General features: G+C 34.1%; 1 protein-coding gene across 9 annotated transcripts; it reads left to right on the top strand.

Moving 5' to 3' along the window:
- The first annotated feature begins 244 nt into the window (after positions 1-244).
- On the top strand, positions 245-12,818 carry LOC137831003 (uncharacterized). 9 transcript variants are annotated; one of them, XR_011084309.1, is made up of 6 exons: positions 245-375; positions 462-1,141; positions 1,515-1,587; positions 7,651-7,740; positions 9,029-9,167; positions 12,468-12,818. XR_011084309.1 is itself a non-coding variant. In XM_068638479.1 (5 exons), the coding sequence occupies exons 1-5, from the start codon at positions 289-291 to the stop codon at positions 12,473-12,475; spliced, it is 987 nt and encodes a 328-aa protein (XP_068494580.1). In that variant the 5' UTR covers positions 245-288; the 3' UTR covers positions 12,476-12,818. The 9 variants fall into 9 exon arrangements, 7 of the variants coding, with proteins under 7 accessions (XP_068494580.1, XP_068494581.1, XP_068494578.1 ...); XR_011084310.1 differs by lacking the exon at positions 12,468-12,818 and adding an exon at positions 11,299-11,497; XM_068638479.1 differs by lacking the exon at positions 7,651-7,740.
- The last annotated feature ends 2,242 nt before the right edge of the window (positions 12,819-15,060 follow it).

Raw genomic sequence — 15,060 nt, 5'->3', positions numbered from 1 at the left:
CAGAGGAGACAGGTTAGAAGCGGAGCTCCACCTAAGTCAACCGACAAGAACAAATATTAAAATATTAAAATAATGTAATTTGAAAAATATATATAATTTTGTAAGAATAATGTTGAAAATTATGTCTTAATTATTTTTAAAATAAATTAAAATCTAAAATTGTTCAATTAAAAAATAAAAAATTACTAAATAATATATCATTTTATATGATGATATAAATAAATGGTCGAGAATATAAAATGATACCGTTGAGTTTTGGTTGTTTTGATAACAAAATTAGTGAAAAAAATGAGAAGAAAGAGTGCAGGGAGACGTAGGGTTGCGGCATGTGCAACTGTGACTGTTCCTTCCCTCTTTGCCATTCCTCTCCTTTCGGCATATCCCTCTCCTTTCACTCCTTTCTTTGATAGTCTCTTCTTTCACGTTTCGTTAACCGTTTCAATTTCTCTGATCTTAATCAGGATGAACATAACGCAATTGCGTTTGATAGTGAGAGTGACAATGACGATTGCGTTCATCACCATCCCGAACCTGTATCCGAGCTTGTGGATTGGTTGGACAAGATCATCTGCGTATGCTGCGACGATAAAGGCGAAGAGGGAATTTTGGTTTGCAGCGAAAGCCGATGCCCCGTCACCGTACATTCCAACTGCATCGGTTCCGAACCTAAATTCGATGATTCGGGTAACTTCTACTGCCCCTACTGCTGGTACAAGCGCGTCGTAGACACGTGTCAACAACTGAGAGAGAAATCCCTAGTCGCAAAGAAAGCTTTGTCACACTTTTTGGACAGTGGCGCGCGTCCAGATTCTTCTGTTGCACGTACGGGCCTGGTTCAGGATAGGGAAGAATGTGTGGAGGAAACACAATATGAAGAAAATAATAATAAAGATGAAGAAAAGGTGTTGTTGTCTGTGACGGTTAGTTCTGTGAGCGAGACCAATGACGAAGAACCCAATGTCATTTCAGGAAAGAAAAGGAAGGACAAGAGGAAGGATCCTTCTGCAAGGAGGAAGTGTTTCTTACAACAAGAAGAGAATGAACATTATAACACCAGAAGGAAAATTGCTGGTAATGTAGGAGAGGAGGAAGTTACAAGCTTCCAAAATTTGAGGCGACCACAGAGGTTTCCCGTGAAAGGGTGAGTCACTTTTCAAAACTGAATAATCTGTTGATTTGCCGTGGTTTTTAAAATTGCGGCCAATTGCTGAAATGATGCTGCTGTGGAAGTCTTCAAAGCTACAGTATATGTTGCAGCTGCAATTGCGGATTGAAACTATGGTACTGTTCAAAGGTTTAAATTGCAGTAGTGGTTGTGTTGTAGTTGCAGCTTTTGTCAGGTGATGCGAGGCTGCTGGGGCCAATGTACTCCTGAATTGCAGCATTTGATTAATTGAATGGATGTTTTATTGATTCATTGAAATTTACTTTTTCCACTGAGATGGAGACATGCTGTCTCAAAGCAAAGTAAAAGGGTCGATTCAAATATTTAATCTATTGTTTCTCAATTGCAGAATGAAGCGGACTTCACTGACTGCAAAGCGCAAGAGATTACTTTGGACTGCTGAAGAAGAAAAAGTTCTAAAGGTATAAGTTTCATAAAAGGCATATTTTCCTAGAACGAATTTAATTATGTGTTATATATTAAGCTATGACAATGTCAAATGGGTTAAAACTTCAAGCCAATGCTTTGATTTCAATATATAACCTTAGTCAGAAAACATATAACATGTCTCCATTTAAGTAGATGAGTCTGAGTTTGTGAGAAACAGACGTATTTGCATCCCATGGTCAAGCCAAGAGCATACACATAATCTGTGTTAGGTTGGGCTGAAAAAAGAACCTTAATTAGCATATCTTTCTAACAACCTTTGAGAATGCTTTTACAAAGGTTGTTCATCAATATTATTGTTAGGATATAAGAAGTTAATATAGATGGTTAGCATATTAATGAGCTAGTTAGTTATATATCAACAGGGATGAAAGATAGGAGAGATTGAGATTTGTTGCTATTGTAAGTTGAGTGGACAGATCCTCTTGAAGTGGAAACCATTGGAAGAGAAATTTCTGTCGTATTTGTTGTTTTTTTCATCCTATTCAGTATAAATCTTCTTCTTTTCTTTTTAATTCCTGGTTTCTAATATTAATCAAAAAGGGGGGAGGGGTGATCTAAGCCATCTAAAGGATTTGTATTTTATAGGGTAAATTAGTGAAACGAAGTAGCTGAGTGGACTTAGTGTATTTGAAGGTTTAGGGTGAATATTTGTGTTGTGGTGGTTGCTGTGAAATTACTTGTGAATTAAGAATCAACATGAGATGAGATTGTGGGATTACAAAATCGTCAATTGTGGGATTGTAACAAATTGTATATTTTAATTTCTACAAAAGTATAAATGCAAATAACATAAATAATAGAAACAAAATTAATCACTATCAATACTTCATCAAAATTAAGTTCATCTAATATAAATCATTCAAATTAAAACGAAAACTAAGGGATCTTCAGTAGCTTTATCCCTTTCAAGAAGTACATCAATAAGAACATCCTCCTTCTCTAGAGGTGAGATGGCAAGAACATCATCCTCTTCCCCCGCCACCTTGGGATTGGCCTTAAACCAAGTTTTCATCATTTCCATTTGAATTGGGAGCATCATTTAAATTTAAATTTTCATTGTCTCCTCCTTCAATATTTTCCATAATCTGCTTATCATCGGATGGAATATCATCAATTTCAAACTCCTCAAGTGATCTTTTTACCTTCTCTATCAATACTTCATCAAAATTAAGTTCATCTATTATAAATCATTCAAATTAAAACGAAAACTAAGGGATCTTCAGTAGCTTTATCCCTTTCAAGAAGTACATCAATAAGAACATCCTCCTTCTCTAGAGGTGAGATGGCAAGAACATCATCCTCTTCCCCCGCCACCTTGGGATTGGCCTTAAACCAAGTTTTCATCATTTCCATTTGAATTGGGAGCATCATTTAAATTTAAATTTTCATTGTCTCCTCCTTCAATATTTTCCATAATCTGCTTATCATCGGATGGAATATCATCAATTTCAAACTCCTCAAGTGATCTTTTTACCTTCTCTATCAATACTTCATCAAAATTAAGTTCATCTATTATAAATCATTCAAATTAAAACGAAAACTAAGGGATCTTCAGTAGCTTTATCTCATTCATGAAGTACATCAATAAGAACATCCTCCTTCTTTAGAGGTGAGATGGCAAGAACATCATCCTCTTCCCCCGCCACCTTGGGATTGGCCTTCAACCAAGTTTTCATCATCTCCATTTGAATTAGGAGCATCATTTAAATTTAAATTTTCATTGTCTCCTCCTTCAATATTTTCCATAATCTGCTTATCATCGGATGGAATATCATCAATTTCAAACTCCTCAAGTGATCTTTTTACCTTCTCTACCAATTTTTATTAGATAAAACGAACAAGAGGAACAAACTGAAACTCTTATTAGTTCTTCACACTTGAAATAAGAGGAGTACAAACTTATTTATAGGCACCGCCTTACATCAATAGCTATTGTTAATAATAGATAACAACGGTAAAAGCTAATAGCTATACAAACTAACTATATTTATTTATTTTGATATCCCCCCTCAAACTCAAAGAGAAGATTTTTCACAAGAAAAACACTTCACGTTGTTGAGTTTGCCTCTAAGAAAAGTAAGATGAGTTGAAGATAGAGGCTTGGTTAGCACATTTGGCCATTCATGAAGAGCGGGAATATGATAGATGTAGAGTTGTTTTGCCTTAATCTTCTCCCACAGAAAGAAAACATTAATCTCCATGTGTTTAGTACAATTATGAAATACTGGATTGTGAGCTATAGACACAACTTTGATTGTCACAAAGAAGAACACGAGTAGTAAAGGAATTACAACTCAGTGGGCAATGTAGAAATCCATTTTAATTCAATGGAAGTATGAGCCAAACTTATACACTCAACCTTACTATTAGAATGGGCAATAACTTGCTACTTTCGAGACCACCAAGATATTAAATTGGGACCATGGAAAATGGTTGCTCCTGAAGTAAAACATCTATCATCAATATTTGATGCCCAATCGGCATCACAAAAGCCTTCCAAGGACAAAGGTTGAACATGTAGGCTAAAAATGCAATCCATGTAACAAAGTACCTTTAAGATACTGTAGTATGTGTTTTACCACAACCTAGTGAGAATCCAGTGTGGCAGACTTTGTTCACATCAAAGATTATTTCTGATCTTGTAATAATGGCATATTGCAAAGCACCTAGCACTGAGTGATACAAGGTAGGGTATGAAAATAAATCAACTTAGATAACTTGCAATTAGAAACCACAGGGTAAGAAATGGGATAAGCTTCTGCCATATCTGGTTTGTGAAACAAATCTCGAATATATTTGCTTTGTGTCATGAGAATAGACTTGTTGGGTAAATATTTAATTTCAAGACCAAGAAAATAATCAAGATGACCAAGTTGTTTAAGAGAAAAAGTTGTATGGTTTGGTTGTAATATCTTGAATCAGAGTAACAGAGCACCTAATGATTGTTTTCTGTAAAAAAAGAAGATTTACTATAGAAAATTCCAAATTGGCGAAGGGTAGTTTGCAGTCTGTCATACCATTGTTGTGATGTCTGTTTTAGTCTATAGAGCAATGTTGCCAAACTCATAATTCGTAAGAGGATCGGAAAGGGAATGTAAACTCGTAACTCGAGGATAGTAACTCGAGGATCGTAACTCGACTTGGAAGAGTTACTACTCGAGTTACTACTATACATAACATAATTAAAAATAAAATCATAATTCATAAAATGGTCATGCATAAAATAAAACAACCAATAAATTCATAAATTTTCGCTTTCCCATCAATAGAAACACAATGCTTCCATCAGTTCTTCCACTTGCCACTATAATTATCACCCAATGCAATAAAATATATTCAGAAATGATGAACAATAGTATGCAGTGTAGAACATAAAATCTCAACCTCACCACCCGCAAACACAAACAACAAATGAAATAAAAGAGAGAGGAGATTGTGGGTAGATGCGAGCTATGACAGTGGCAGGAGGCACAAGTGGTGGAGAGGCGTGAGCTGCGGAGGCGTCTGTTTGATATTAGGGATTTTTTAGGGTTTCTTTTTGTGCAACACTCTTAGGCCTCATTCTTGGGCCTCAGTTTCAATTTTTTTTTTTAAAATGGGCTGAGTCATGAATCGGAGAGACTCATTGATCCTCCGATCCGGATACCAACTCGTGGGATTGCTTCGATCTGTTCAGGTTGCGATCCACCATGCGATCTGACACACTTTCTTCTAAACAATTGCAATATCGTACAAGCTTATGATCTAGATTGCGATTTTAACAACATTGCTATAAAGAGCTTTTTTTAATTTACAAACGAGATTTGTCATTCATTTCAAATCTAGGAATCTAGTATTGAAGACATATTGGCAGTTCCTTGAGAATTGGACTTCATTAACATTGCACTTGGTTGAGCATGTTTCCAGGCTTGTTATTAGGATTAATCCAAGTATTTAAGGTTTTACTGGAGCCAACAAAGTAAGGAATATACTATTCTGTAGCATGATCAATGAAGTAAAGGACTCATGAGATTAATAAGAAATATCTTATCCAATTGGTTGTGTGACCAAATTTAATATAGATCTGACATTGAAAATTGGCAAATTCTATTACCACCACCACGATATATGAGGCTTGAGTATAATTCAATGAAGGAAATACCAAATTTTGTGTCTCCTTGACATAGCGATCAAGATGTGTTTCATTCAATTTCAGCAATGGATGGTGTACGCTTTTTACATTCAATAACCGAAACTATTGGTGCATAATTGGAAGGAAGTCCTTCAAGAATTGCATCAACATATTTTTCATGACGAATTGGAACGCCAACACCAACAAGTTCGTCAACATAATTTTAATCTTTTGAAGATAATCTTCCATGGTTTTGCAATCAAGTTGATCTGCATGCATCGTAGTACTTAGCTGTCATTCTTGAAATTTTGTTTGAAGACCAAAATATTCATGTATCTTCTCCCAAACCTCATAGGAGTAATTGGACCCAATGACGCGAGATAGAATGATCTTAGACAGAGTAGATTGAAACCAAACAAGTAATGTTTGGTCCTGAATTGCCCATGCTTCATGTTCAGGATTAACATGATCAAGTGTACAACATACAAGTAATGAGGCAAAACGAACAATAAATTGCAATAGCTTGTGCAATTTGTTTATCAGTTCAACATGTTTTCCCCAATGAAGATAATTCGAGTCAACTAGCTTTTCAGTAATGGAGGTTTCAAATGACTGCGAAGCGGAAGCCATAGAAATAGAGGAAGACGTTGTGAAGAATGATTCGCGAGAGCAAAATCACTAAAAAAAAGGTGACAAGGATGAACCCTATATTTGAATAAGATGGATAGTTGAAAGAATTGCTCTAGATACCATTTAGACAAAACGAACTAGAGGAACAAATTGAAACTTTTATTATTTCTTCACACTTGAAATAAGAGGAGTACATACTTATTTATAGGAACCACTTATTACACCACTTACATCAAGAACTATTGTTAATAATAACTAATAGCTATAAAAGCTAACAACTATACAAACTAACTATATTTATTTATACTAACAATTTTGAATTAACCATGACATAAACATCATTTATAGTTTATTGTTTCAAATGATTTATTCTCTTTGTGTGGACTTAAATACAAACTCAAACATACATACAACTAATTACTAATTTACTATATTTTAATTGTAATTTCACAAATTTTAACTTCTTACCATCTCAAATGTGTTCCAATTACATTCACATCTAGAAGAATTACAAGTCAAACTAAGTACACGAATGGCAACCTTAAGCTCTAGATGTTGATCTTCATATGATTCCCACCAAGCTGATGAAGTCCTTTTTCCAATTTCCTTAATAGCCATGGAGTTACCAAACAACTTTTCTTGGTTCTTGTAATCTTCCTAGTTGCAAATCAATCAAGTATTGCTCCTCGGTAAACCACCATCTTTTGTATACATTGCAGTAGGCCAATTTTAACTTCGATTTTTTAAATCAGGAGAATAATGCAATTTAGGATTTAGAAAATAGCTCGCAACATACAAAGGCATATGGAGTTGGTTGTCCCACCTTTCATCAATAATATTCCATAGATCTTTATAACTAAAAATAGAAGAATAATTTGAATTAATGTTGTTCGGTTTCTAAGAAATCAAATCTAAAGATAAAATAAAATTTTAATTTGGAGATTAGTAAATTACTTACCTTTTTTTGTGACCATTGAACTTTGTATCTTTTCTTTAGCTCAGTCCATTGACTTGTAGATGAAACCCATGTCACATTTATCATCAAATTCCACTCTTCTAAGTACTTGCATTATAGGATTTGCACTCTTCAAACATATGACAATACACTTCCAAAATTCTTTAGCCAAACCAAATCTTCAATTGAATTTCCAATGCTTGTACTTGCAAAATGTGTATTCTTCCTTTCATCACTAGTAAACATTCTAATCAAAGGGTCCCTATGATCCAAAAGACACTTCTAAATTGCATTAAGTTATAATGTTTACATTCTAAGTTACTTTCTTTGCTTTTATAGTTCAATGGTGGAAGAGTTATGAGCACTCAGTTCCAAACTTACAAAAGCTGGCAATCCTGATTTTAAGCTTGACATGTAGTTCATCGAGATGTGAGCACAATTGGAATGTATTTAATCAAGTAATAATTATTGTTCATGACATGACTCATTTCCTCATTATATTTTTTATAGAATGTAGGAAGAAATTAATTGACATTTTATTTATTCATACAGTAGATTCTTTAAAAAAAGGAATAGGTTAGACCACAAAATTGCATTATTTGTTTACATAAAATATAACCATTAACTTACTCAAAGATACAATATTATGGATAAAATAGATCCTATTGTATTGAATGAAATTGATGAGTGCAATGAGTGGTTAGTAGGACAAGTTGATGATAATAATAACGAAGAAGAGGGAAATGGGTTGGTTTTTATGATGATCTCAATCTTAATTGGGCAAATATTTATGAAGCTTCAACGGTTGGAGAACCAATAATTTATACAAGGAGACAAGCAAGCAATAAAAGAAAGCAATCATCATGTGGTGGTATTATTGCTGATAAAATAAAAATCAAGTGGTAGTATTGTTATTGGATCTTCCTATGCTTCTAAGAAAGGTCCAGGTGCAACTTCAAATCCAATAGGAAGGAAAGGCAAAGAGAAGATTCAAATTGGGGTTTAGAATGAATTGCAATTTGATAGGTTTGATTTTGAGATTAAAAAATTATGTAATTTGATGACAGTTTTTTTTGAAGGGAAAGAGGAGGAGGAGGGGATATGTTCCATTGGATATTATTTAAGATAATTATGTTGGGATTGAAGAGTTAGATAATTAGAAATTTAAGACTTTTATCTTATGTTTTGTTATTTTAAGTTTTGAAATTGAAATTTGTTGTGTTTTGATTTGAAGTTATTGTTATTTGAATTTCTAGACATGATATTCTTATGTTTGTCTCTTTCATTATTTTTACATTACAATTATGTTTTTGAATATTTTTTAAAATTATCTATGTTTATATATTGTATTTCTTTTGTCTACGATGCTTCTGCCATTACTTGTTATGGTTTTTTATATAGTTTTATAAAGGATTTTTGGGGTCTCATATTTTCTGTTAGTTGATATTCATAACACTATTTTGGTATGGATAGAACAATGAAAATCTATTTATTTTCATTAATCCCATGTATTTAGGAATTTACTTTTTATTTTCTATTTAGGATTTGTTTGCACAATTACCTACATCATACACATTTTATGTTTCTAAAAGGTTATTATGAACTTTAAAGTTGTAAAACTTATACACTAGACAAAGTATTCAATATTCATCTCTAAGATGTTATAGTTGTACTGGGCTTTTATTTGTCAATTATAGCTTTGGATCTCACATTGCAGGAAGGTGTATTAAAGTTCTCAATAGAAAATCAGAATACCCCTTGGAGGAAAATTTTGGAATTTGGTTGTCATGTATTTGACAAGACTCGAACTCCGGTTGATCTTAAGGATAAATGGAAGAACATTATCTCCAAGGAAGGTACAATTGCAAATTGTAGTTGTAGTCCTGATTTATAATAAGTGTTATTTAGGAAATTATTCGTTTTATGCTTGAGACTTTGGCATTTTAGCTCGCAAGTGTCTTGTAAACTAAATGAAAAAATTGATAAAGATGGAATTCTTAAATCATATTTTTACATTGTAAACCATTTACCTTCATTTTGAACAATCTTCTTTGGGACATTTGGCATATCTTTGAATGTTCTTTCAATGGGTTCAAAGTCTGATTTGAAGGAACATTCAAGATACTGAGCAGCAACAAAAAAGTACCCCCCCCCCCCCCACAGTTTGAAAGGGTTAAAAGAATTAGAAGGGTCTACCAATCACTTAAGTATTTGAAGGTTTTGTTGTTCCATACTTTCAACATGGGTTGCTTTGGCCAGGGCATCAAGGAACACATTGGACCTTCCTAGTTCAGGTCCCAACAACCCAAGATTTGCAAACTACACCCCACATGTTTGTTTTCTTCTCTTCCTATACTGACACATGTTTGGGATGATATCGCTACGAATCTCATCACCAAACTTCCTAACTCGAAGGGGTAGACATCGATCATGGCAGTGGTGGATTGGTTATCGAAGTTTGCCCATTTCGCTCCTCCCATGCATTTTTTAATATGTTGTTTATGTCTAAAATGTTGTTAAATTGCATGGTGTCTGGTCTTCTATCGCAACAAAATCTTTACTAGATTTTTTTTGGACCCATTTGTTTCGTTTGCTGGAGACGTCGTAATTGATGTCAAAAGCTTTACTTAACTGTGATAACCCGAAACTTTTGGTTTCCTTCCTACCATGGGCTGAATTATGGTATAATTCTGCCTTCAATACCTCTAGAGGCATGAACCCCTTTAAGGTGCACCGACCCATTATTTTGTCCTTATCTTCATTTGATGCTACTCCAATCAATATCTAGGAACACTTGCAGTACCATGACTAGCTTTTGGCACAATTAAAGTGCACTTTGACTCATGCCTAATCTAAATTGATAGTATGTTGGCTTGCATCAGTTTGACATGCATGGTTGGTGACTATGTCTTTGTTAAGCTTTAGTCATATCACCAATTGTCTGTCAAATCAGAGTGTAACGAATGTTGGCTATGTGCTATTTTGGCCCTTCCAGGTTGTGCAACACATTGGATCCATTGCATATAAGTTGGCTCTTCCTCTCAAATCTTGCATACATTCGATGTTTCTTGTGTCCTTTTTGAAGCCTTGGGTGGGAGACCGTTCAGCCCAATATGTTCCTTTACCATTGTCGTCTACTTCAAAGGGACTTTTGAAAACCACTCAAACTCCTTAATGCCCACTGAGTCAAGGATGATAATTTCTGGCAGGTTCATGTGTTTGTCTAGAGGGATGACATCCTCACCCCAACTTGGGAATTCTGGGATCATTTGCAAGGACAAGGTTTGTTTCGAAGAGGGGCGAAATGTTCTGCTCTACGAACAATAGAATGGACCCAAGACCAACACGTGTCAACATGGTTATCAAACTTATGAGTTAACTTGTTCGAGTTTGAGAGTCTATACTTGGGTCACGAGTGAAAACTTGAGTAAACTCGATTTTTAGGAAACTCGAACCGGACTTGGACAAACTTGGTAGAATCGATCAAAGTCGTGAGTCGGAGGCTGGGTGAACAATTTTCAAGAAAAGCCCAAAACATCCCACACACGAGTCGTTTTCACTTAGTGAGTGGATTTAGGGTTTATTTTGTTTCATACCTAGACTCGTTCACATTTCATTTGGGTTTTTTGTTTTTGTTCTTGCCTCACCGTTGCCTCGTCGTCTAGCCATTGTCTTGTCGTCGTTTCCTGTCGGATCACCTCACCTAGCACCACCTTGCCTCACCGTCGCATTCTACCTTTGCTTTCAGGTAGATACTCTAGTTCTTGATCGTGATTGGGATTGGAGCTAGGTTTTGCGAATTTTGTTTAAGGTTGGGGTGAATAGAGAATAAGAAATGGTAGTCGCAGGTGGGGGTTTCTGGATGGAGGTTAATTTGGGGATTTCAGGATGAGGGTTTCAGGAATAAAATAAAGTAATTTGGGGTTTCTTTTTTTGAGTGTGGCTGAAATAAAGTTAAAATAATGTTTTATTGGTTGTGTTCAGCAGATGAAGTTTAGAGATTTTGGGAAGTTGTTCAAATTTTGGCGTCTTCATCACTTCCTCCTAGAAGTAAAAATGTTGCGGGAAATAGAGCAGATACTGGATGGAAACACAGAACAAATATTTTGGGTATTATGTTGAGCAGAAAAAAAGTGACTATTCAAAGACATAATTTTTTATGACAATGCTGATGAACAATTTTCATTTGAACAAGAATTTGAAGATGGTGACGAAGATCTTGGAGATGATTTTATTAGTTGATTAGATGAGTGAGACCTATAAACCTGAGAACATTTGTGTTATTTTAGTTATTTAATTATTATCTTTTCACTTTTATAACTAATATTTTGGTGGTGTATTGTATGAACTTGAATTGGTGTTATGAATATTATTTTTTTTTATTAAATTTTTATATGAAATAGACTCTTGCGAGTCTACTAGTCGACTTTACAGACCTCTCACGAGTCTACTTAGACTCTTGAGTCGGATAACCTTACGTGTCAACAAATCTGGATTATGGAGAAAAGGAACCTAGTTGGTTAGAAGGCGCTCAACACGATGGGACCCAAGACCAACACGTGTCAACAGATCCTGATGATGGGGAGAAGGAACCCAGTTCAGTTAGAAGGAGCAAACGCTCTAGGAAACCATCATGAATGAATGATAAAGTATGATGGGAATATTGTCTCCCTCTGATATTTCTGTTTTCCTTCTCTCCCCACTTTTCTGCATTTCTGTCTCTTTAAAAATTCCTTTTGTGAGAGCTAAAGTTCTGTTGTGCCATTTTAATTCCAGGAAATCAAAATATCCGTTTGCTATTATTTTCTTCTTGTTGAATTTATAAGTTGACTATTGTACTAGTTAAGAATTGATTCAGAAATTGTAAGGAGATGGAGGTGTCTCTACCACATTGTATGTCTTGGTCACCTTGATCAATAGATATTTAATAAAACACTGGCTTGTTGCTTTGTTCTTTTTTCCAAAATCTTCCGTTCGATCGGTTGAATCCTATCAGTCTGAACGTTATTAACACATGGGATGTGAGTTGTGAGAGGGAGACACAAGATTAAAAGGAGAGGACTAAAACTGATATTTGCAGAAATATAGCCATAACATACGTATTTGGATGCTACTGCTTTCAGATTATGTGAATTAGTAACATGTTCACTATGCAGGAATTTAGTAGAACCTTTACATGGAGATTCTTCTGAGCATCTAAGGAAACCTGGGTTTCTTAGCAAGGATAAAAGGTGCAGATGAAATTTAACGACTCACATATATATAGATATTGATATAGATGTATTCTGTTCTGTGTTTAATAGCAGGGTCTTCGATATATGTATGCAATTTCATTCTAATTTGTCTAAACTATGATGCCTCTGTATATATGTTATGGACGAAGAATTATAAAATCCGGATAGGCAAGTGACGAAATGCCCTCGTCCACAAAATTGTGATCAAACTTGTATAGCTGAGGATAAGACAGCACGTCCTCGTTGAGATTGAGTTGATAATGTTTCTTTCAAGTTGATGATGTTCCTAGGTCAAGTGATCGAGGTTGATTTGATGACCTCATGAATGTGGTAGAATTGCTAATAGACAAATATCAATACTTGAAATTTTGTTTGTATTTTCGTTCACCAAAGATTTTACTATAATAAACTGTCATTATAACTACATGTACTAGTATACAATGTTCCTTATAAATTAATTAAAAGCAAAGTATTCTTTAATACTAAAATAATGTCACTCCTTATAAATTCATTAAAAGCACAAAGTATTCTTTAATATTAAAGTGTTTTTTATCAATAATTACAAAGGTATTTTATATTTTCTATATTTTTATTTATAAAGAGGTTTCAGTAAGTATTAAGAGATATATTTTTAATTTCTTCTTTCAATTTCTTGGACATTTACTTTGTCTATCTTTCTTCACAATCTTCAAAATTGTAATGTAACATGTTACTCTTTATATCTTTTGTCTTCAGTTCTTTTAATAATTCTTCTCTTTTATTACCAAGTTGTTTTTGAATTGAGATCACGTCAATCAATAGTAATACATAGCATAAAGATATAATTAAGTTGTATTAGAGATTATACGAGGCAAATAATATTTATCAAAACAAATCTTGTATAAGAGCTAATGAATAAAGTAGAGTAATAGCAGGTATAAGAGCAAATATGAAAAAGTTTAACACAACATTTAAGATAAATTTGACTTAACGTTATAATACAAGTTTAACTCAACTTTATATATATAAGATGAGAGAGTGCATTTCCATTCATATCGGCCAAGCTGTAATGATGACCGAGAATGAATGCAAATAAAAATGAAAGAAATGAGGAGGTAGAGGTATTTATGCGCGAAACTATATTTGGCTCCTCCTAAGTCATAATCCTTTTGCAAAGGTACTAGTAGGTACTATAGATTTTTTTGTGGTGGTGCACCAATTAAAGATTTTTGTGGTGGAGGTGGAACTTCAATTAAGGTGGGATCTTTGTACTTGTAGTTGAGATAAATAACTAACAAGTTGAGGAAGAGATATTTGTGGAGGTGGTGGTAGGATAACACGTTTAGGAGGTGATTGTGAAGGCATAGTGAATTGAAACTAAGTAAAAGCATAGAGAAATTGAGTCATAATTTTAAATTTGTGCTAGGTCTCTTCGTTAGGGCAATTCAATTTCTCCCTGCACCATATCATTTATATATCATCTATGATATGCACCAAAATTTAAAACCCAAAATTGTCTTTGATTTCATTTTTCTTACGAATGCATAAATCTGGAAAGTGATTTTTATACATTATGGATTTCAAAATATGGAAGGTTATTTTCGTATTTTATTTAAGCTTCTGGTTGGTTATATCCAAAAATGAGTTATGAGTTTTGGATTTTTATATTCAGAATGATGTGTTGTAGATGGTGAAATCCGGAAGTGACATATTAGTTCCAGATTTGTATATCCAGAACATTGTGATTTGACTTACGAATATGAATATCCAGAAGGTAATTTTTTTGAATCATTAAGGACAAAACAAACATTTAACGTCAGTGTATTGGGTGTAGGTATGAATTGATATGGTGTAGGGAGAATCAACCCTTTGTTGGTTCTAGCGCAGCGTATTATATAAGCGTCTGAAGACTGTTTCTTCCTGCACCTCCATATGTTCTTATGGAACCCACATACAAAACATGAAAATACTTTTTTATCCTTCTTGTGCCACCTCCATATTTTGGATTACATTATCCAAAATGGTATTGTGGATTATATAATCTGGAATATCATTCTGGATTATATAATGTAGAAGTCTGGATTTGATAGTAGCTTCCGGATTATATTCAGACACGTATTTCGAAAAAGGCTTCCAAATTACATAATCTGAAAGCTAGAAAAGACTTCATGCTTCTGAAAAAAACTTTCAGATTATGTAATCTGGAAGTTAATTACTAATTTGAAAAATAACTTTCGAATAACGTAATCCAAAATATTAAATAAAGATATTTTTGGAAATATAAAAACTTATGAAAGTGGGAGAAGAACATATGGAAGTAGAGGAAGAAACAGTCGAGTCGCGTCGCGTCTGAATGTTATGAATAGTTGCAAAAGATGGTGTTTTTGCACTTAATAATGTGGCAAAGACTGGAGCACTTCCATAAAAGTTTTCTAAGGTTTGTGATTAAGAGGCTTTTTTTACTTGCGAGTGAGCTTTTGACTTTTTATTCTTGCACCCCGTTGATTACTATCTACACTCCATTATAACAACAAAA

Source organism: Phaseolus vulgaris, chromosome 6 (genome assembly GCF_000499845.2).
Source record: "Phaseolus vulgaris cultivar G19833 chromosome 6, P. vulgaris v2.0, whole genome shotgun sequence".
In the NCBI taxonomy this organism is placed as follows: Eukaryota; Viridiplantae; Streptophyta; class Magnoliopsida; order Fabales; family Fabaceae; genus Phaseolus; species Phaseolus vulgaris.
Note: the sequence above shows the minus strand (reverse complement) of the source record. Positions and strands in the feature narration are given on the sequence as shown.